The 22,573-nt window shown below is 38.1% G+C and overlaps 2 protein-coding genes across 10 annotated transcripts in view; one reads left to right on the top strand and one right to left on the bottom strand.

The window, feature by feature from the left end:
• The window catches only part of TERT (telomerase reverse transcriptase), a 63,157-nt gene extending 49,852 nt beyond the window's left edge, over positions 1-13,305 (top strand). For 5 of the 7 annotated variants that reach the window (XM_039119972.3, XM_088715573.2, XM_039119971.3 and 2 more), the window contains 4 exons: positions 2,083-3,384; positions 3,875-4,560; positions 4,684-4,956; positions 12,595-13,080. In XM_039119972.3, coding sequence (XP_038975900.3) covers positions 2,083-3,384; positions 3,875-4,560; positions 4,684-4,956; positions 12,595-12,868 — 2,535 coding nt within the window. In that variant the 3' untranslated portion in view covers positions 12,869-13,080. Of the gene's footprint in view, positions 1-2,082; positions 3,385-3,874; positions 4,561-4,683; positions 4,957-12,594; positions 13,081-13,101 lie in introns of those variants that run through there. The other 2 variants (XM_039119973.3, XM_088715575.2) reach the window with 2 other exon arrangements.
• Positions 13,306-17,310: 4,005 nt separating this feature from the next.
• On the bottom strand, positions 17,311-21,473 carry PSRP5 (plastid-specific 50S ribosomal protein 5). Of its 3 annotated transcripts, none has more exons than XM_039123431.3 (3): positions 21,268-21,472; positions 20,122-20,493; positions 17,311-17,515 (listed from the first exon to the last, which is right to left on the bottom strand). In XM_039123431.3, the coding sequence occupies exons 1-2, from the start codon at positions 21,377-21,379 to the stop codon at positions 20,144-20,146; spliced, it is 462 nt and encodes a 153-aa protein (XP_038979359.3). In that variant the 5' UTR covers positions 21,380-21,472; the 3' UTR covers positions 17,311-17,515; positions 20,122-20,143. The 3 variants fall into 3 exon arrangements, with proteins under 3 accessions (XP_038979359.3, XP_038979360.3, XP_038979362.3); XM_039123432.3 differs by lacking the exon at positions 17,311-17,515 and adding an exon at positions 18,331-18,349; XM_039123434.3 differs by lacking the exon at positions 17,311-17,515 and having other exon boundaries at positions 19,924-20,493; positions 21,289-21,473.
• Between the last annotated feature and the right edge of the window lie 1,100 nt (positions 21,474-22,573).

Raw genomic sequence — 22,573 nt, 5'->3', positions numbered from 1 at the left:
CCTTGATGAGGAGTTTTCTTGAAATTAAGTTGACCGACTAATAAATTGGAATGGCAGATCAAAGAAGATGAAAGTATAAACCTGCCTCACAATGATATGCAATTGACAGCATGTTGAGATGCATGTTTTGAAGTCAGTGCAATGAAATAAATCTCGGGATGCCAGTACTACAGGGGCTTAATTACTTCACTTCTCTCTACAATGAGTTATTAACATAAACCCTCCACTTTTCTACCTGACACCAAATTGTGGTGGTGTGTTTGGTTTGCTACACGACCAACTTAAACCTTGATGATTTAAAAATTCATAAGAAAAATATAATGCTGGCAAATAAGTCCTAGTAACAATGATGGAGGGGGTAGAAATGAGTGTTGAAATTGGTATATGGTCAAACAAGGATACAGGAAAAACAATGGAGGGACATAGCAGTGGCAGCAACTGAGGACAGAGTGATGGAGAATTTGCTGATGTAGTTAGACAAGAACAAAATACATGAGGAAGTTGCAATTTTTGAAGGTGCCTGAATTTGTGGCGAGAGGCTGAGGAAGATCTAAACTAACAAGAATTAAAATTTTTTGGAAAAGATCTCAATCACTTTATAAGTTTCCTTAATAAAGATGGTAAGCATGAAGGGTTTCACAAAGCTGGCCTCCTAAATGGTTGTGACAAGCTTGATGGCTCTGGTTGTTATTAGTTGCACTAGTGGAGTATAAATTAAGAGTAAACCATTTAAGAGCTTGGTTAGGTTCTTTACTTCATCACATGGTAGATGGTTATGCAATGAGGGGTACAGAAAGTTAAATTTATAGTATACGGTAAACTAAAGTGAAGGGAGACACATGGTAAATACGGGGAACATAATCACTGATGTTTCTTTCATGAATAAAGCAAATTCATTTCCTTGTCTTTAGATGTACTTTTGATTTTTTGGCTTTATTCTTTCACCCCTTTGTCTTTTTTGCTGATATTTTCTTTTTCTTGTTGCTGCTTATAAAAGTAATTGTAGAATCTGTATCATATGGTTTGAGCACAGAAATTACAGCAGAATGACCTTGCTGGGGAATGGTTTGTGGATTGCAACAATGGGTCAAAAAGTGTAGAATCCCAAAGAAAAATCAAATGGAAACAATTAGGTGGTACTTAGGGATCGTTTCCCTTTTCATGGACATGAAATTGTTTACAAAAGCAATGGTGAACTAGGGAGTCTGGGCGCATGTATCCTAGATCCAGTTGATGGGCTGTCCTCGTCTATGCCATTGTATATGTATGCTGGGTACTAAAAACAAATGTATATCTGAAAGGAAGATGGACATTGTGACATGGCTTTTTGATACCTTTTTATATTAATCTGAAATCAATTCCTATAATAGCTTCATCTAATCTAGTCCAGTTTATTTCTTTCCTCCTCTTTTTCTTTGGTCAAGTGTTAGTTTGTATAGAAGTTGTGAGTTGTTAAAAGATTTTTCCCCCTCATTGTCATCTGAAGTACCTTATCAAAATATTAACAACGTTCAGAAAATTGCCATCTTGGCCACCTAAATAGTGTTATCTAGCAGCTGCTTTGGTGCAAATGTCAATGTTTTCTGTCACGTTTGAGTATGAATGGAGGGTGGGATCAATTTATTAATAATTTATTGTTGCCAAGTTGGTATTTCATTGACTAACTATATGTTATTTGATGTGTTCCAATTTTATGTTATTAAATTTCTCTTTTTAAATATATTTTTATGAATTTATTGGTTTTGGGCTGCCTTGACCTCTGGGCGTTTGCCTAACACCTAAGCATCAGTCAGCCCCATGAGGCCATTCCCACCAGTTTACTGCCCACAAGCTTCTAGAACATTAAAAGAATTACTAGCCTATCATCATCTTTGCTCATGTTCTTCTGGTCGGAACTTAATTAATGATGGAAAAAGGTTGCTGGGCATGTTGATAATTCATATGATTGAGCTATATAATATGCTACTCTATTGCCTCCATGCTAGTTTCTTACCTTGTGATTTACAATTTTCTGGTTGGCTACTAACAGAAAAGATCAATATTTAATAGTTGTGAAATTTTTTCCTGAACTTTCACAAGCAGGTGGGAAAAGGAACATTTTCGTCGCTGAAGATGTTCAAGGAAATCTACTCTAGGTTGCAATGCCCATCAAGCGTTATGCATCATGAAAATTCTGAGCAAAAAGAGCGGCCTTGTGAACATTTGCCGAAAGTTTTTGATCTAAAGTTTGATCCAATTGAATCTTATTGTAGACATCAGGAAGTGGTTTCCTTTGTGTGGGCTGTTGCACGGAGCATAGTTCCTCCATTTCTGCTTGGAAATTCTTCAACTTGGAGATCCTTACGGAAAAATATTTCAAAGTTTATCAGCTTGCATAGATTTGAAAACTTTCAGCTGAAACAATGCATTCATGGACTGAAAACTTCATGCTATCCATTTTTATCAAAAGTTAGAGACTCTCACTGCTGCAATAATAAGGCCGAATTCAGATTTGGTAATAGTGAAAGCCTATGGAAAGAGATCAGAAAACCCAGTGATATAATGATACTTCACAACAATTTCTTCCTTAGATGGATTCATTGGTTCTTTTCTTATATGGTGGTACCCATAATTGCTGCCAACTTTTACGTAACAGAAAGAGAGTCCAGAAAGAATGATGTATTTTATTATCCAAAGCCAGTGTGGAGAATATTAACTGAAAGATCCACTAATCACTTGAATGACCAGAACTACAGCCTACTTGATCCTGCAACCTTCGAACATATAATGAGAGGAAGATCTTTTGGTTTTTCAAAGGTTAGATATGTTCCGAAAGGGATTAGTGTCCGGCCTTTAGCAAACCTTAGAGCACCATCTAAGGTAAGGCTTCGTAATCATGGATCTTCGTTAAAACTTACTGCAATGGAGGAAAGAGCAGGAATGCATTGCAAACAGATGAGCGGTAGGAGTAGGCCTGTTCATTACAAGTCTGTGAATTCTGCTCTACGTGAACTGCATGCGATCCTGAGAATAATAAAGGTTGAACATCCACAGTTAATAGGATCTTCTGTGTTTGATTACAATGATGTCTACCAGAAAGTACATCAATTTCTTTGTAAAGTGAAAAATAGATCAACAAGGATGCCTGAGGTATTCATTGTTGTTGCTGATGTACTGAAGGCATTCGACTCCATTGATCTGGATATGCTAATTCGTATAATGAGAGGTGTTATAAGAAATGATGAATACATACTGAGAAAACAGGCACGGGTTGTTTGCAAGAAGTCGTCCATAAGGACCCTTTATGACCAAGTATCTTCTGATTTTTGTACCAAGGAAAATGGTTGCTCAAATTCTGAGACTTCCATTCGGTTGTCATCATCCAACAACATTTTCATTGATCAGGTATTTTTTGAATACGTCTTTTGATTTTTGTCTACAGTACTCTCAAGCAAATAATGTCAAAAGAAACTTGTATTCAAATTTTAAGACAGTTATCGTTATTGTCCAAAATCATAAAAAAATATCTGCAGTATCATCATACATGATCATGTGAATAATTTTCTCTCGTGCTTTTTATATCAATTATATATATATAATCGATATGTTATACTGGAGTCATTGCTCTGTTAAAGAAAAATAAAAATACAGGTATATCCAAGAGCACACGCATGCCCTCCTGTCTTCTTACTGGCCTTTGCCTTAGTTGAGTGTTATTAATTGTCTTACCAATTTTCAAAAGGCCTATAATTTTACCTGATATGCAATATATTGCTTATTGGAAATACCTGCGTGCAACTGATGACAAGTACTGCATAATCTCAATTACTCATTTTCTTTTGTTGATGAAGAAGTTCATTACATCTGAGATATTTTGTTGGCTGGATAATTTTAGGGGACATATAAAAGGATCAAGAAAAAGGAGCTTTGTAGTCTTCTTGGTGAACATTTGAAGCGCAATGTGTTGCAAGTTGGGCGGAATTTTTATTTACAAAAGGTTGGCATATCTCAGGGAAGTTTGTTATCTTCCCTTCTTTGTTCATTTTACTATGGTCACATGGAAAGGAACGTGATTTTTCCATATCTTGAAAAGGCACACAGGCTGTTGAATGGTAAATCTATGGTTGATGAAAAATTATTTCATGGCATAAAACCTGTCAAAGATGATGCAACCTTTTTAGGGCAATCTTGTACAAATGATTTGGGCAAAGAGTGTGGTATGGTTATAGATAAGAGGCATTGGCGCCATAATGATCTTGCAGCAAATGTTTGTGTCGCTGGAGCAAACAATGAGAATTCATCTTTGCTGCTAGACCATCTTTTGTTGAGGTTCACTGATGATATTCTTTTTATATCTACCTCGAAGGAGCAGGCAAGCAATTTCTTCTACAGGCTGAGAAGAGGGTTCAGAGAATACAACTGCTACATGAATGATAACAAATTTGGGGTGAATTTTGATTTGGGACAAAACAGGCATCTGGTAAACAGGGTGTATACTGGTGAAGATGGTATATCATTTCTTCCCTGGAGTGGCTTGCTTATCAACTGTCGCACTCTGGAAATTCAAGCAGATTACACAAGGTAAATCTGTCATATATGCCCTTCTGTTACTCAACTTGTCACCGGGACCTTTTGCAAATTTGTTTCAAACATTTCATGTGTTTCATTTATCAGATTTAACCAATCTTGAAAACTGTGTTATAGGTACTGCAGAACTACTATAAGCTCCACTATTACAGTTAATGCATGTGCTAAACCAATGCATCATCTGAAAGCCAAGTTGTGTGATCATGTGCGGATAAAGTGCCATCCTATACTGTACGACTCCAACATCAATTCGCCTGCCATTGTCAGATTGAATGCATATCAGGCCTTCTTACTTGGTGCAATGAAGTTCCACTGCTATATTTGTAGCATTTCGGACATAATCAATCCTAGTGCAAGTTACCTTCTCAAGATACTTGAGTGGTCTTTCAGGTATGGATCCCATCACCACCTCTAGCAATTTAATCTCATCACTACAAGAAATGATCAACACGATGCAAAAGCCAACTTGAAAAAAAAAACTGTCAGCAATCTCGAAATCTGCCATTTGAATTTTTTCCTTAGAAGGTCCTGCTGTTTGGCATGTTTAATGTGGGATAACTGAAAATGACTGAAGTCACCATAGAGAATCAGGATCCTCTCCACTTTGTGGATGAACTGGAGAAGTCCAGTTTTGCAGTCACAACCATCTGTGTATTGCATGACAGTCAATTGCATGGGCCTCACATGGTGCATGCAGTGCAATGTCCCATGTACCATATGGAATCCAGGCAATCACGGCTATCATGTTGTAGATGGATGGATGTGATTGGAAGACTGTACATCTCCAGTTCAGTGCTGAATTGGAGATGATCCAAACTCTACTAGATGTTTTGATCATAATATGTAGCCAACATTTGGATGGAGACCTGCATAATGATCCCACACCTTTAATTGCACACACCTCATGAGTTTTGTAAACCAGAGGTTGGGAAATTCATCGGGGTATAACAATTTTTTGAGGCGACATGATGCTCAGTGGAGATGGGGATTCCTCAAGTTCTGTTGTTTCTCACTATTCCTAGCTAGTGTCATGGCTATGATGTTATGTGATCTTTAAGAGAATGATTGCAAAGAGGCAAATGATGCAATCTTAGTTATTATATGCTTCTTATCATTCGTTATTTATTTCTTTTGTTTTTTCCTTTTTTAATCAACATGGTGGTAATGTGCCACCTCTAGGTTTGGAACCTGGATCTCTCCCCCAAGGGCAAGCCTTTAAGAGAGGTGCCAACAAGCTGATCTAACAATTGTTGGCTATATCTTTTGCTAAATGAATTTAAAGAAAAGAAAGTCATTGTCATGCCTCTGACCAAAAGCACACACTGAGGGATGCAACAGCTCGCCGCATACATATAGGGCTGGCCCCACGAGCATGCAAGGTGACAACCTATCAAACATCATAAATACAACCAAACTAACAATAGTTCAATAACACAGGCAGGATAACCATTTCCAATATTCACTAAATAACGACAAGTTAAACATCAAGGTAAAACTATAATTTTGTCAATATAACTACAAATTTTTTTTAAAGGTCTAATTAGTTCTACAAAACCAACGCATAAAGGAGGGATTTAAATGAAATTATAAATGTTAGGTTGGCCCAACCAAGTCTCGGACCTTGTTCTAAGCTCATTGTCCAACCTCTATCTATCCCTTCCTACGCCTCAGGCTTTGAAAAAGAGACAGAAGAAGAGTGAGCTAAAAGCCTAGTAAGAAACCAATAACCATAATCAAAGAGATCAAGCAAGTATAACAAATAAACTTTGAACAATTTATGGATGCACAATACAAAATAACTTATTTAACAAATATAATATTTTATAATCAAAATTATACATCTAATTCCTTACAGTCATATGCAAATCATTTTCTAAATCAATATTTCAAATATGATTTTGAAGAGTTATTTGTAAGAAGGCTTGCGGAACTAGCAGCAAAGGTTGTACTAGCTGGTGATAGGTTTGGTATGGTATGGGTCCGTATTGTATTACTCCGGATTATACCAAAAATAAGGAGAGGGAGGGGGAGAGGGAGAAAAGAAGGGAGGAAGAGAGAGGGAGAGTGATGCAGGCTGAAACCTGCAAGTCTTTGCCAAACCAAAATGATTCAACCAAGGAAAAAGATGATCTTGGGATGCCACTCAACCAGGGGTAGCGGATGCCACTCGACGCTACTAATTGCAGATGCCACTCGATGCGACCAAGCCACGCGCTTGATTGGTAGGAGGATGCCACTCAACTCACAAAAGCAAGAAAGGCTTGCTGGAAAGAAATTCTGAAAATAACAACTCTGTTTTTCATTTCATTCATGTACCAGTTTTATGCTATCTTGGAACATCCCTCCAAGCATAGGTAAGACAAAACAGTGCTGAAACACATTGATGGGAGTCTTGTTACATGTTCCAATATTTAGAAATACCAAAAGACACTTAGAGAAATGAAACTATGTGCTGGAAAAAGACCAAATTAAATGCACTTCGCTGGGCGCTGCTAGTCCAGACGTGCTGTAGTAAAAATGCCATAACTTTCTCTAGGAATTTTCAAATGGCACGAGATCAGGTGCATGGAAACTAGAGGCGTAGAGCTTTCCAATGGTATATGGCATGCTAGCTGATTAACCATATATTGTTCCCAGAATTAATTTAAAACCAACTTTGTCATGCTGCCAGGATCAAAGGACGACTCACTAAATACGAATCGACTCATGAAAGCAATGAGTCAACCTCTACTACACATGAGTCGACTCTTGAAAGAAATGAGTTAACCCCCGCTACACATGAGTCGACTCTTGAAAGCAATGAGTCGACCCTTGCTGCTCCTGCATCATTCTTCCTAGCTTGAAAAGAACTCGCCTTCGAGTTGGAATTCAGGTCTTCCCAAAGCAGATGATCCAGTTTCTTGAGCTCCTCACTTGAAATCCATGCATCCACAGAATTTGGCTTTCCTTGCTAATGGACCAAGTATTGTGTATAAGTGCTATGCCGAGTCGTGATAGAACGTACATTCAAAACATCAACAGACTCATGCGGAGGATTAGAGAGGCGACACTCGAAGTCTTTCGGTTGAAACACAATCTTCTCCTTATCTCCATAATAAGGATAAAGATCACATATGTTGAAGGTAGGACTGGTTGAAAATCCTTCAGGCAGTTCAATTCAGTAGGCATTTGGACCCAACTTCTTCAAAATCCGATAAGGTCCAAACTTTCTCTGTTTCAGCTTATTATAAGTACTTATAGAAAATCTTTCCTTCCTCAAATATACTATGACCAAATCTCCTTTCTTGAACTCTAACTTCTTTCGATGAACATCACCTTGTGACTTGTACATTTGAGTAGATTGCTGCAGTTGATGTCGAACTTGTTTATGGACCTCCTTTATGTGCTCAGCAAACTATTCAGCTTCCATACTCACTCTTGTTTGATTTGGTAGTGGCAAGAGATCAAGAACATGACTTGGATTTCTGCCATAGACAACTTCGAATGGAGGCTTCTTCGTTGATCGACTGGCTGAACTATTATAAGCAAATTTAGCTTGAGGAATGACAAATTCCCACTTCTTTGGGTGCTCTCCCACTAAGCTTCTCAGCAAGTTCCCCAGGGATCTATTCACTACTTCAGTTTGTCCGCAGTCTGAGGATAGTAAGCACTGGAGAATTGCAATCGAGTTCCCAAAAGTTTCCACAGCATCCTCCAGAAGTGACCAACAAACTTTACATCATGATATCAAGTTATGGACTTTGGAACACCGTTCTCTGAAAAACAAAGTAGCCATGTGAGATGCATCAGTAGAGCTCTTACATGCTATAAAGTGAGCCGTCTTAGAGAATCGATCCACCACCTCAAAAATGCAATCAAACCCATGCTGTGTTCTAGGCAAACGAAGAACAAAGTCCATTAATATGTCTTCCCAAGGAGCATTAGGGATTGGTAAGGGCTGATAATAACAAGTATTTTGGACTCCCCCTTTGGCCTTTTGACATACAAGACAATTTTGCACAAACCGAGAAATATCACGCTTCAGGGTAGGCCAAAAGTATCGCAGCTTCACAAGAGCTTCAGTCTTGTCTCTTCCAAAATATCCACCAAGTCCGCCAGCATGTAATTCTGCAATAACAAATAATCTCCAAGATCCCTCTGGCAAACAAAGTTGATTGTCTTGGAATAAATAGCCATTGATCAGCAAATAGTGTTTACTCTTCTCATTATTCAAATTCTGCAACATCCTTTTAAAGAATGGATCTGCAACATAATAATCTGGTAAGAGATCAAAGCCAGTAATTTCATAAGAGAGTGTTATCAACAAACTATGCTGTCGACTCAAAGCATCAACAACTTTGTTTGATGAACCGGCTTTATGGTGTAGATAGAACAAAAGAAAACTTCTCAAGGTATGATACTCAACCAGCATGGCGAGAATTCAGCTTCTTTTGGCCATTCAAGAATCTCAAAGCTTCATGGTCGGAATAGAGCACAAATTCGACACCAATAAGATAATGTTCCCAATGCCGCAAGGCTTGAACAATTGCATATAGCTTCTTGTCATAGGTTGAATATTTCAGCTTTGCATTACTGAATTTCTCACTAAAATAAGTAACAGATCTTTCCCCTTGCAAGAGAACAGCTCCTATACCAACTTTGGAAGCATCACACTCCACTTGGAATGGCTTAGAGAAATCTAGTAGTGCTAGGACCCGTGCTTCAACAAGTTTAGACTTCAACTCTTGGAAACTTCTTTCAGCCTCATTGGCCCATTGAGATTTCTTCTTCTTTAGAACGTCCATCATTGGAGCAGCAATGGTACTGAAGTATCAGATGAATCTCCTTAGAATGATGCCAAACCATTAAAGCTTCTCACGTTAGTTAGATTTCTAGGCGTAGGCCAATCAAGAATAGCCTTTTTTACCTTCTCGTCATCCATCTTCATGCCATCTGCACTAACAACATAGCCTAGAAATACAACTTTATTAGTCATGAAAGAGCACTTCTTCAGATTCACATACAACTGGTTTTCATGGAGCACTTTGAAAACATTGGATAGGTGATTCACATGATGTACACTATCCTTGCTATAAACCAGGATGTCATCAAAATACACTACAACATACTTTCCCATGAAGTTCTTCAAAACTTGAGTCATAAGCCTCATGAAAGTGCTGGGGGCATTTGATAATCCAAATGGCATAACCAGCCACTCATACAAACCATCTTTGGTTTTAAAGGCTGTTTTCCACTCATCACCTTTTCTAATTCGGATTTGGTGATAACCACTCCGTAAATCAATTTTAGAAAACATCTTTGCACCAGCCAACTCATCCAGCATATCATCAAGTCTAGGGACGAAAAATCTATACTTGATTGTAATCTTGTTTATAGCTCTACTATCAACACACATTCTCCATGTTTTATCTTTCTTAGGAGTTAAAAGGGCAGGGATAACACAAGGACTAAGTGACTCTCTAATCAATCCCTTTTGCAATAAATCAATGATTTGCCTTTGTAATTCAGCATGCTCATTAGGAGACATTCTATAATGAGGCAAATTAGGAAGAATATCACCTGGAATGAAATCAATTCGATGCTGAATGTCTCGAAGTGGTGGTAAACCAACAAGAAGGTCAGTAGGAGCTAAGCCTTTGAATCTATCCAATAAGCCTCGAACTTCGTCCGGAACTTCTGTTTCAAGTTCTTCACTTTTTTCTGCAGCAACTAGAGCATAAACAATACCATCTTTTTTGTAGGACTCTTCAAATTCCTTGTAAGATAATAAGCTGATCTGGTTTGAAGAAGGCACACTATTTAGAATGTCTTTCATAGGGGTCAAAACATACTTCACTTTGTTATGGATAATAGTGTAAGTGTTCTTCCTCCCATTATGATAAGCATTCCTATCAAACTGCCATGGTCTGCGAAGAAGCAAATGACAGGCATCCATGGGCAGCACATCAAAATAAATTTCATCTTCATACTTGCCACTAGCAAACTTAACTTTGCATCTCTGAGTCACCATGATTTCTCCACCCTTTTTGAACCAGAAAACCTTGTAAGGCTTTGAATGGTGTTCACAAGAAAGCTTCAGCTTTTCTATCACTACTTTTGACACCATGTTCTCACAACTTTCCGAATCAATCATCAAGATGCACTTCTTTCCATAAGAAAGACAATAGGTTCGAAAAGTGTTATGCCTCGACCATCTATCAGTCTCTTGAATAGTCAGCACTTGCCGGATTACAAGACTTTCCGCATCACAATCACCTTCACAATATTCTTTATTAAGATCAGCCTCTGGTTCTTCATCATAAATTGGCTCTTCATCTTCTTCTTCCACGAGATGCAATTCAGCTTTCTTCTTTGGACATTCATAGGATCTATGCCCAGATTCACCACACCAAAAATATTTGTTCGAAGATGAATGAAACTACCCACTCTCCTTACTCCCTCCACCCTGATGTTGGGTTTGTTTTTCAGAGATAGGAGCCAACTTCTTACCCTTCTTTTTCACCCCTTTTGAGCTTTCACCTTTTCGGTATGAACTCCATTTTATTCTCTTCTGCCTTCAATGCCTTTTGATATGCTTCCTCCAGAGAATGAAGCGAATGCATCATCAGCTCGCCTTTGAGATTATATTTCAGTCCACTAACATATCTGGCCACCAATTGATCATCAGATTCTTGTAAGTTCACACGACTCATAAGCTTGTAGAATTGCTCTGTATAATCACCAACAGATTGTTCCACACCAAGGTATGCTGAACCGATTGGAACCGGTCAGTTTAGCCTGTACCGAACCGGTGCCGACGGGCATCGGTACGGTACAGCGTATAAAAACTGTTCCAACCCAAACTGGGTCGGAATCGATTGCTGCCGTACTTGGACCGGTGCGAACCGGCCCGGTTCCCGCCGGTACCGGCCACTCTTTCCCCGTTGGTGGGCGTGCGGGGCAGCGCGCCCCGCACGCGGAGAAGAGCGCCCACGCGGGCTCCTCTTAATGCTACAGAGTGGCTTTTGGCATTTAACGCGTTCGCGCGTTCGCGCGGACGCATTTTTTTTTTGTTTTTTTAGGAAACGTGCGTGGACGCGCGAGCAGAGAACGTGCGCCCGCGCGCGATTCCCCGCGCAGGAACCGCGGCCGCACGCGATTCCCCAGCAGGGAATCGCGCTCGAGCGCGGTTCCCCGCGTGGGGCACCGTGCCCACGCGGGCTGGCAGCCTGCGTGGGGGCATTAAATGCCACAGATGCCACTCTGTGGCATTTGACGCGTCCGCGGACGCACGCGGATGTTTTTTTTTTGTTTTTTTGGGAAACATGCGCGGACGCGCGAGCGGAGAACGCGCGCCCGCGCGTGATTCCCCGTGTAGGAACTGCGCCCGCACGCGATTCCCCAGCAGGGAATCGCGCCCGAGCGCGGTTCCCCGCGCGGGGCACCGTGCCCGCCCGTGTGGGGGCATTAAATGCCACAGAGTGGCATTTGACGCGTCGGCGCGCGTCCCGGGCGCGCGCGGACGCATTTTTTTTGTCGCATTTTTTTTGTTTTGTTTTTTTTTTATGTCCGCGCGTGCGTGGCCGCGCGCGCGACTCCGGTTCGGTACCGGTTCCAAGCCGATACCGAATCGGAACCGTATCGGTGCTGGTGCTCGCCGGTACGATCGGTCCGGTGAACCTTGCTCCACACGCTGATGCAACTGATGGAACTTTTGGTAGAGAGTTTGAGAATAATCCAAGGAAAGAAATTTCTCATCAAGCTTCAATTTCATCTGAGCCCAGGTATTGACTCTTGGGATTCCTCTTCGATCTTTGCTACGCTGATATTGTTGCCACCAGATTAGAGCATGACCCTTCAGCTTTGTAGCCACGAATTGCACCTTTCTCTCATCTGTAAGAACACGAGTTATATTTTATAGTTATGCTGGTAATCATAAAACTGGTTGTTGAGACTATTATTTATTTATTTATTTATTTATTTATTTGCCACATTTTTGCATTTCAACATACTTTCGTTTTGCTAATAATCTGGGTACCTATTCATCAGTTATATGTACAAGTTCATTAAGAAGCGGATGTATGACATGAGGCTTTGCTTCAATATCCATCCTGTTCTTCTACTAAAGAAGACAGAAACTATATGGCTTGGATTGTCCGCATATATTCGTGTGCTCAAGAAGAAACAGTCACGGCACAAGGAACTACTATCACTGTTGAGGACCAGGATTGCTACATATGGGGGGATGGATAAGGCTTCATCTCATTTGAGATATGCTGTGGACGATTCCCATTCATCATTTTTTTGGAAAATGAAGTTCTAGGTTTGAATGGATGTAACTTCCTTTTTTGGGTTTAATTGGTAATTCTTATATTTAGTATCTGTACAAGTAATTAAGACAGTTGGAACTGTCTTGACAATCCTATACTCTCATTTCTTGGAACTAATATCAGCATTCTTTTTTTTTACAAAAAATTTGCTGGTTGTGAGTCGCATCTTTGAAGTGTATGATGATTGTTCTATTTTGTTAACAAAGCTTATTTTGTGTGACTTCAGATGGGCAGTCTCTTGTATTGGTTATGGCCAGCTTACCACTCTTTCCCGTCATCTGTTGGGATCCATATGATAGTATTAAATGGTTCTTAATGCTTGTTGATGCACAGGTTCAGCAGAATGACTGGAGATGGCAAAGCTGACTGTGCTTCTATAGATAGTAAACATGGTTGTCAATCTGGTAATTGAGATTAATTTTACGAGCCCAGCTACAATCTGTACTCTGAGTTTGATTACTTGGTCGGACCTAGAACACTGTTATTTTGTTGTTTATAAATGTCTTGCATAATTGTTATATACTGGCAGACATCACCGCTGAGTTTGATTACTTGGTCAGACTTAGAAGACGTTATTTTGCTTTTATTAATGCCTTGCACATTTGTTAGTATGTTCGTCCTCAATTGTTATATACTGGAAGACATTAGCTATATCTGCTTATAACTGATAGCAAGCAGCCTCTAATCATGGTTGGATATACAAATTATGCTATTTATATTCATACATCTGGGAACTCTTGTTATCTTATAAACTTGAAGAAGTTTGAGTCTTTGAAGTGTCCTCTATGAAATCTTGTTCTACCAGTTTTTTTCCTCCCTTTTTCTTCCTACTGTCATGTATCTATTGAAATTGCATAATGGATATCTATGCAATTTAACAGTACAAAAGGTAAATCAAAAGCAAACCAACACCAGTATGTTTGCATTTTCCAACACACAAAATGTAAGTCCTAAGCAAACTGATGCTAGTTCAGAATTTGTTTGGTGGTGGTTTCATGGACTGTGGCCTATAATTATACAAACTGGACCTGAGATTGACCTGGTCAAAGGTCTGGGCATGGTACGCCAAAGAGGGCCGAACTATCCAATTCACCCTGTACCAAACTCTGAGCTACTCTGTCCCACCCCTCCCCCTTTCAATAATAGAGAGGTTTGAGAAGTCTTTCTGAGCCGGACCTTTCTTCTCTTTCGTTTTCAAACCTTCCCGCCTCTCTTTCACCAAAAAAATCCATGATTTTGACGATGAAAGAAGGATTTGACCTAAAATAAGATAAGGTAGTTCTTCCCCATCTCATTTCTTTCCTTCTTTTTTTCCAATATAAAAAATATCAAGAAAATTGAAAAATAAAGATAGGTTATACTAAAATTTTTGATTTTGGCATAATATTATGATATGTTGTAGATATATGGGGCCAAAATTTTTAATTTTTGTTAAATCTATAATATTTAAAATTAAAAATATATTTTTGGATAAAAAATTTAAAAGTTAAAATAAAATTTAAGACTACTCTCGGTCCAAATTTTGTATTTATTTATTTAAGTTTAGATGCGATCGTGCGCCCAATGGTTTAAGGCAAAGTATCAGATAAGGCAAATCTATATCAACATCATTGAGTAGTGGTGGGACTATCAAATGGATAAGAACTTGCATCTAATAGGTAAGCAAGACTATTAAAAATTTGACTGGTCTTGTACTCATATAATTTTATTTAAAAAAATTACAAACTCTATCTACACCTTTTTACATAAACCCGAGGTTCTAGTACACCTTACTTAGGATCGATATAGATGAGGAACGTCTAACCATCTTGCATAATATGATCTACAAAATGGAGCTTGATTCAGAAGTCGCGATCCGATGTCTACGAAAAGTAAGTTAACTTAAGTGACATGCATAAGTTAACCGATGTCTTCAATTATTAATATATTATAACACGTATCATTTTCACAAGCGAAAACATTTAGGGAGGGCACTGACAACTTTGGAGTCTCCACAGTTGTTGTAAGTAAGAAAAGTATGAATTCAGATATATTAGATATGAATGATAACTATTACTTGACCTTAGATAGTTACTAATATAATATTATATTATATATACTTTTCTTCGATGCTTTTGTAGCTAAATGGTGGATTCACTTAGTTTGTTGACGAGAAATCTTAAATGGTTAGTCATCCGAATCGTCTCCTAAATGGTCTTCTCGAGTGGTTGTGAGCATAATTAGTCCACCTTTGACCTCATTCAAAGCAAGCAGAACCATTTGATATAGAGACATCTTAAGAACCTCATATATGTTTACTGCAATATGAGATTGAGGCTGAAGTGCATCTTGGAGGAAGTGTAGCTGAAGTACATGATTTCGATCCATAATGCTTTTGTTCAGGATGAGAATGATTCCATGATCAGATGGCTTGTAGGCTACCAGTAAGAGCTGAAGCTTGATGAACTAGGATCCCCTCCATAACTAACTAGCTTCGTAGCCAGAGAACTTATGGTGGATGCAGAGCAATGGGCAGTTCGCAATATTTCATATATGCTTCTAGTTGATCAGCCACAGTCAAAGGGATCATTGAAGAGCTGATCATCATATGACTCCGGATACAAGACATCCTCCTAAAGATATAACCTAAACTTGCTTAGATGAGGCCACCACACTGTTCGGTCAACCCAGTCAAAAGGGTGACATCTATCCTTCCAGTATAGTCAGACAGAGAGGGGCATGAAGGAAAAGTAGGTAGCTACTTAGCGCAGCCTGAAAGGAAAAGAAAAGGTAGTTGCAACCCCAATGGAGAGAGTGGAGGAAAAGTTAGTTCAGTCAGATTCAGAAATCTGGGAGAGCAGCAATGACAGTTTCTTATGATCATGAATCAAGTGGCGAGAGAGGGAGTGGGGGACGTAAGACCACTATTTTGAGATAGACACAAGATGATCTTCGATGCACTAGTGGGTCCCCATTTACGTATGCCACACAAGATAGGAATTATAATGCATGAGCTAATTAAGCTCACAAGGATGCAATTGTATATAAGAGACGGACTCCTTGAGGTTATTTAGGAGGGCACGATGCAGCTATAGATGACCTTGTATGGAGTAGGATCCATGACATATCAGATTCCAAGTTGCATGTTGGATCCTATTACCAACCGCCACAAGTAGCCTATGATTCATACTAATATGGATATTGTGCATCTAAGGCATTGTTTTCTATTGGGTACTATACTATGCAGCCCGAAGCGCCTTACAAAATCGGATTTTCTTGTTGGCATATTCGGATGGGCCTCTCCACAGTCGTATTATTAGCTAGAGGACATCTTTCAGTGCCAAAGCTTTAGTGAGGTATTCGAGACTAATTATAACCTAAAGTGCAAACTCAATGAGATGAATGTATAGGACTATAACGCTGCTTAGTTAGTGGGATAGGCTGATATACCTCCTAATTATATTAATAATCCAGATATTTACGAGAGATATCGCTAGTCGATAAGGTTTTAGATGCCGATATGTAGGTTGTACTTTAAATATATGTAATTAATTATATCATTTTATATTTTGTAACACACTAATTAATGGATTTTAGGATATCTCATATTGCTTCTTCTAGTATGCAAAGCTAGGATCACTACTTTTTTCCTTATATTTTGGTTTCGGACTGACACTAACGCAAAAAATTGGGTGTAGCAAACCTAATGACCTAGATTTTCCACACTTTTGCATCCAAGGTAGCATTTTTTAGCACAATGTCGTGGTAACGCAAAAAAAAACTCAAAAATATCAAGAAACATCATTTAGGATTTACTGGGATAATAGAAACATCAAAAAAATACCAAATTAGACTTAACATCATTGAAAGAATAAAAAACTGATTACTTTTAATTTAATCATAAAAAAATTGAAAAAAAAAATATGGCATGCTAGTTTGGAACCGGCATGCTGCAGTGTACTATGTTGGTATGGTACTAAATTGGTAGCTACTGATATAGATCCCGGCACCATTTTGGCTAATTTTGGATCTATGCACTTATAGCATTAGAGAAGCTATAGTACAGCGATATGTTATTTTGTTATATCCAAATGATGTCTAGCCTACAAGCTTCAAGAAGCTCCACTCTCATAAATCTATTACAATGAGACATTATGCACTTAGGCCATCAAATAATTATGTAGTATTATAATAAAATCAAAGTAACAGCCATGTTCCATATATTTGGGGATGATAAACTTATATTGTATAAGGGTGAGAAATTCTCTGCTAACTATTCTCCCATTATGATGCCCTATGATGGTTCTCATTATATGCATTCAAATCACAGCATACTAAGCAAATAATAGAGGTATTGCCTTTTGGCTTCTTGACAATAGTTTGTAACAGAAAGCACAACCAGCCCCCCGCAACGTCCGCTAGCCCTCCCTCCCTCCCCTGCTCGCTTCTCTTTCTCTTTTTCTCTCTCCCACGGTGTCGTGCCCTCTCTCCATATAGTTCCGGCATGGCCTGTACCGAGTCGTCCTACCGGAGAACCGGTACGGTGCCCGATACAGATTCCTCCGACCTTGGTCTGGTTTTGCAGATATTTCTAAATTTAGCAAAAGAAGCGATCTTCCTTTCACCACCAAATGAACGAAGAATCTAATTGGAGATTCAACCTATACCATTTTGACAAAGGAGTTGAAATTCCCTTGAAACAAGAATCAGTTAAAACCCAATGAAATAATATGCGCAGCACATACTAGCAAGCACCACATTGACAACAACATATGATAGAAACAATTCAAAATTATCAAGTAAAAGATATCTAAAACTATTGCTCTATTTTCAACATCCATCACAGCATTATTAGAGGCATTCCACTACACTGTGCAATATTAAGCAAAAGTGGTGTTGAACTTGAAATAAACAACTGTGATAACTTGGATTTGCAAGGAAAGAAGAGTGAGACGGAGAAAAGAGTAGCAAATCCCATTTAAAATTTTAAATTGTAGCATGGCCTTCATTTTCTTACCTCACAAAGAGACAATGAAAGAAGTCACTTCTAATCCGCATGCCTCTGGTTTTCTGTAGTTTAACATCCATCTGATTGATTGGGATATTTGTAATAGGAAAAGGGAAAAAAAACAACATACGCGAGATCTTGGGAACCTTAAAATTAGCTTTTTCAGAAAATTGGAGTCAATGAATAGTAGCCGCCCAAAAATTGAAAAAAAGGGAAAAAAAGGAAGAAATGGAAAAAGAAGAGTGTTGTTTTATTCGAGGTTAGGTGCTAGATCTCTACAGAGTTAAAGAACAAAAAAAACAACCCAAAAAATAGATAACAAAAGAACGAGTATGGAAACCACTTTAGACTAGAGTATTTTGACATACCATATTCCTTTGGAGCATTAAATCAAATAGTTTTTATGTGATACAAAACTGAACAGTTTAGACTCCACCAACACTTGGATGCAGAGGACGGCCCAAAATGTCAGCTGTCCACCCAGGAGCTGTAGAGATAGCAGGAGTTCAAAGAAAAGGTTGCGTAAGAAGGGTAGGTGTATGAAGTGTGTTGGGTGATGTTGTCGAAGGAAAGGTTTGGGGTATGTTACCATGTCATAAATGCGTACGCTAAGCAGATATAGTGGCAGCTATGTTTAATACAAATTTAATAAATTATAAAATTATAATAAAACTGAAAGTATATAATATAGGGCATTGTAAAAACTGCATTTCAACAAGCATCATGACTTCTTCTTAAAAAAAACAATTTTAATGTGTTGAATATTCTCACAATACACAACTAAGATAACTACTGTTAATATAGCCTTACATGTTTAATATTTTCTATTTTCTAACACCAATGTTTGATTATATAGGTTTCTTATTATTTCTTCTGAAATTTTTAACTAAAATGTCTTCTTTGGACAAAACAGAAAGGAGAAAATATCTCACCCTAAGATTTGGCTGAAAGGTGCTGATGAACCCCTATTTTGATCCTTGCACTATTTGGGGACAAGTTGTTCTTTTACTTCTTTTTTGGTACAGTTGAGAACAAGGTTTAAAGATTAAGAATTTGTCAAGGCAAGAAGTATCTTTCCCTACTGTTCACAGGAAGAATTGATAAATTTCTAGCTTAAGGTTTTGGAACAAACAACCTTGTCTGTACACAGGAGAACATTCTGCTTTAATTACTACCTCTCTCTCTCTCCCTCTCTCTCTCTCTCTACACACACATACATGAATGTGTTCTGAAAGAAGTAGGCCTTCACTGCATATGGAAGTTACTTTAAATGAAGTCTAAAGACCTAATAGTATTAATTTAATAGGAAAACACCTATGTTGAATCTTTTAATTTTAAATAGATACTTAAAGCAAACAAAAACTTTATTTTCGAGCTTTTTAAATGATAATCATAGTATAAGAATTTGTTAATATTTTAAAAAGATTTAATAATTATAAGACTTTATTCGAGATGATCATAACACATTTTGTTCTTTCTTGAGTGACCTGGCAAAAAAGGGAAAAAGAGGTTATGGATCCAGGGTGAGGTCAAAAGCTGGTGGTAGACGTTCTAAAAACGTGAAATAGAGACAACTACACATGTACTTCAACAAAAGAATAGATCTCCAAATAAAGATTAATCTAAAAGTAAAAATAATACTTATAACAATGGATGGATGAATCTCATAAGTAGAATTAAAATTGCAAAATCTTGTATGTGGTCAGTTCAACACAACTGAACTTCACATGCTAATGTACTACAACCACCAAGGGTTTTGATTAAATGAATTCAAACATTACTAGGATTTTAATGAATATATATTGTCTTTCAATCTTAAGATTACATATAGAAACAGGGAGTCACTATCAACAACATGGGACACCTAAACAAATAATCTGTTAGATGTCAAAAACAGAAAGAAACTTGCTTCATGATTACACACCAAAAGGATTATACTTAGTTGTGCTTAAGGAAAGAATAAAAACAAAAAGCGATGGGAAGAAAAATTTCTTTAAGCAACTTGGAAGGTGGAAATCTCAACCAAATATAAAGAATAATATGCAAAATAAGCACATTAACTTCATCTAATATCGTCACTTTTTGAACGATTGATTCTGGAACTAAATGACAACTCTTAAAGTATTTCATCGAGGAGCTATTACATCAATTGAAGTGTTAACAAAAACCAAGAAGCAAAATGCATTAAGATGTACATGGTTTTGGGCCAATAAACAATGTATTGAATCAAAATGAGCGAAGGCAAAGGAAGCTCTAAACCTGCAAGGTGATCCAACATGGATCAGACATTCTTGTTCTTCTTCATCTTCGATGGTGGCCATCTGCCCTTCTTCCTCATCCGCCGCTTCCGTACAAGCCTCTTCCTGCGAAGCCTTATCTTCTTGGCCAGCTTCATCCTTCTCTTCTGCTCAAGCATCATCTGCAATTTTGACTCCAAAGGAAGGTTCTCCACTGATATAGCCTCTGCTGCCCCTTCAGATGGTGGAACAAGTTCACTTCCATCATTTCCATCAGTCTCTGAGGAAGCACGAGTGATCAGTGACCTCTTCTCCCCAAAAGGAAAAGGAGCAGGAATGCTGACTCCATTTAAAGACCTCCTTTGAAAGAGGCCTTTCTGGTGCAACCTCAATGCTGGAACATAGACAATAGAAACCTTATTAAGATTTAGAAAATTAAGTCTATATTTAAGATACATCCAACAGAATTTAAAAGCTTTAGAACTTATGCAAGAGCAAGAAAATCATGGGAAAAGGGGGAGAGAATTCAAAAAGAAAAAGGACAGAATACAAGTAATGAGGTTTAGCCACATTTCCCCATTCCTATGAAGAAGGAAATGAGCCTTCAATGTTAAAACCAACAATCCTGATAAGATACCTCTAGAAACCATGTCAAAAGCCAGATTTATTTGTACATATTTTAGACGCCAAAATTATCACAAGAACTGATTTCTATAACCAGAAAAGTTTTTCCAAAACTTCACAACCAAAATTATGCAGAAAAACAGATAAAAATGTTACGACAGCAAAGAAGCAAAACTGAAAACAGAAAGAAAAAGTAGAGACACCAAGACCGGCACTAAGAAAAAGCTAAGAACCGGCTCGAGATATCAATTTCTACGAAAATTTCAAATATATCCAGATACATGAGTACAACTACAAGAAAGAATCTAGAAAGAGAAAGCCAAGATATAATCTTGCTGAGAAAAAGCTCAAAATAAAGGGAAAGTAGAAAGCTTTCCAAGTGTTTGCAGGAATACCCGAATAAGCTTATAATGGAGATTCCAAAGAGAATCCGTATGACAGAAATTCCACAAGCAAATTAAGAATCAACCAAAAAAAAAAAAGCATAACTAAAGAAATTTTACTCAAACAAACCAATTTAATAATGCGAGAGGTAGCAGAATACCGAAACACCCAGAGATTTTACATGGATTAGCTTTGATGGGAATAGAAGGAGCCCAGAGACAAGAAGGAGAAGAGGGAGGAAGGAAGGAGAGAGAAGGGAGGAGGAGAGCCATGTCGCCTCTTCTCTTGCGTACACTCGTGGCGGGCTTCCAGACAAACCTCTTCGCCGCTTTCTTATCCGGTGAGGCTAAGGTCTTGAGCTTCCGAGCTGTCCCGCACCAGTGCGAGGCATGGTGTAACCGAGAGAAAGTACGGATGGACGGTCAAGATTTTCTTATTTGTCTGATAACCATATCTCTGTGAGAGTTAAATATAAGTCAGATCTCAAAAATAGATCCCGGGAGCTATCAGATCATGTCTGGCTCTCAAAATCAGACAGTAACTTCATCAGATCAGCTCTAGTTATTGATTTTGCAAGAAAATATTGGCTTTTATTTTTTTTTTTTTGCAGAAAAATACGAATTGAAGGTTTCAAAATGAGTTTGGACCTGGGGCTAAGTACAACAATAGCTGATATACATCTAGTGAATGCATGATATATCTATAGATATTTAACATACATATTCCAAATATTTGATACAAATTTGTTTAGACTACAATTCATCTTGAACTTAAAACATAGGGGCAAAATATCCGAAACCCACTAATAGATGTGTCTCTCTACAAAGAAAGAAAGAAAAGAAAGAATCTGATTTTTTTCTTGTAAAATCCACAACTAAGGGGACTTTTATAAAATGTCACTTTCTATTTTTGCATTCTCTTGTCAACGGTGAAAAGAAAACTCCGAGTCTTTTTGCCTACAAGAATACCCCCGGATTCTTTCATGCTCTCTAGTAGCGCATGCAACTGTAGTGCTTTGGTCAACATTGGTACAGTAAATCAAACAACAAATAATTATGGTTTCCGTTCCCATCCTTTTACCAGTCTACCATAGACTAACCAAAAACCTTTGCTCATGGGCAAGATCGAATTGGAGTAGCACTAATAAAATCTAATAGCAATTCAAAAAATGATCAATGTTCTTTGATTTTAGGCCTAATATAATGTATTGGTGTAGGGATAAAGTGGATTTGGAATTAGGTTTGGGTTTGGAACATATAACTTGACTTTGGATATAAAAAATTGCAATTGGTTTTTTCCTGCTACAGATATTGGATTCCGCTTTCACTATTTTGATAATTTAGGCTTTTTCTTCCTCCTACCTACACTTTTTTTTCTCTGTTGTGGCGTGGCCGAATGTTGAATTCCCTCAAAACGTCCCATTTTGACTAGAAATCCGAGACCAATGATTAAGGGCTCGTTTGGTT

The sequence above is a fragment of the Phoenix dactylifera genome, chromosome 2, assembly GCF_051530095.1.
Source record: "Phoenix dactylifera cultivar Ajwa chromosome 2, Ajwa_hap1_PhDact_Kaust_v1.1, whole genome shotgun sequence".
Taxonomy (NCBI): Eukaryota; Viridiplantae; Streptophyta; class Magnoliopsida; order Arecales; family Arecaceae; genus Phoenix; species Phoenix dactylifera.
This window is presented reverse-complemented; position numbering and strand designations above follow the sequence as displayed.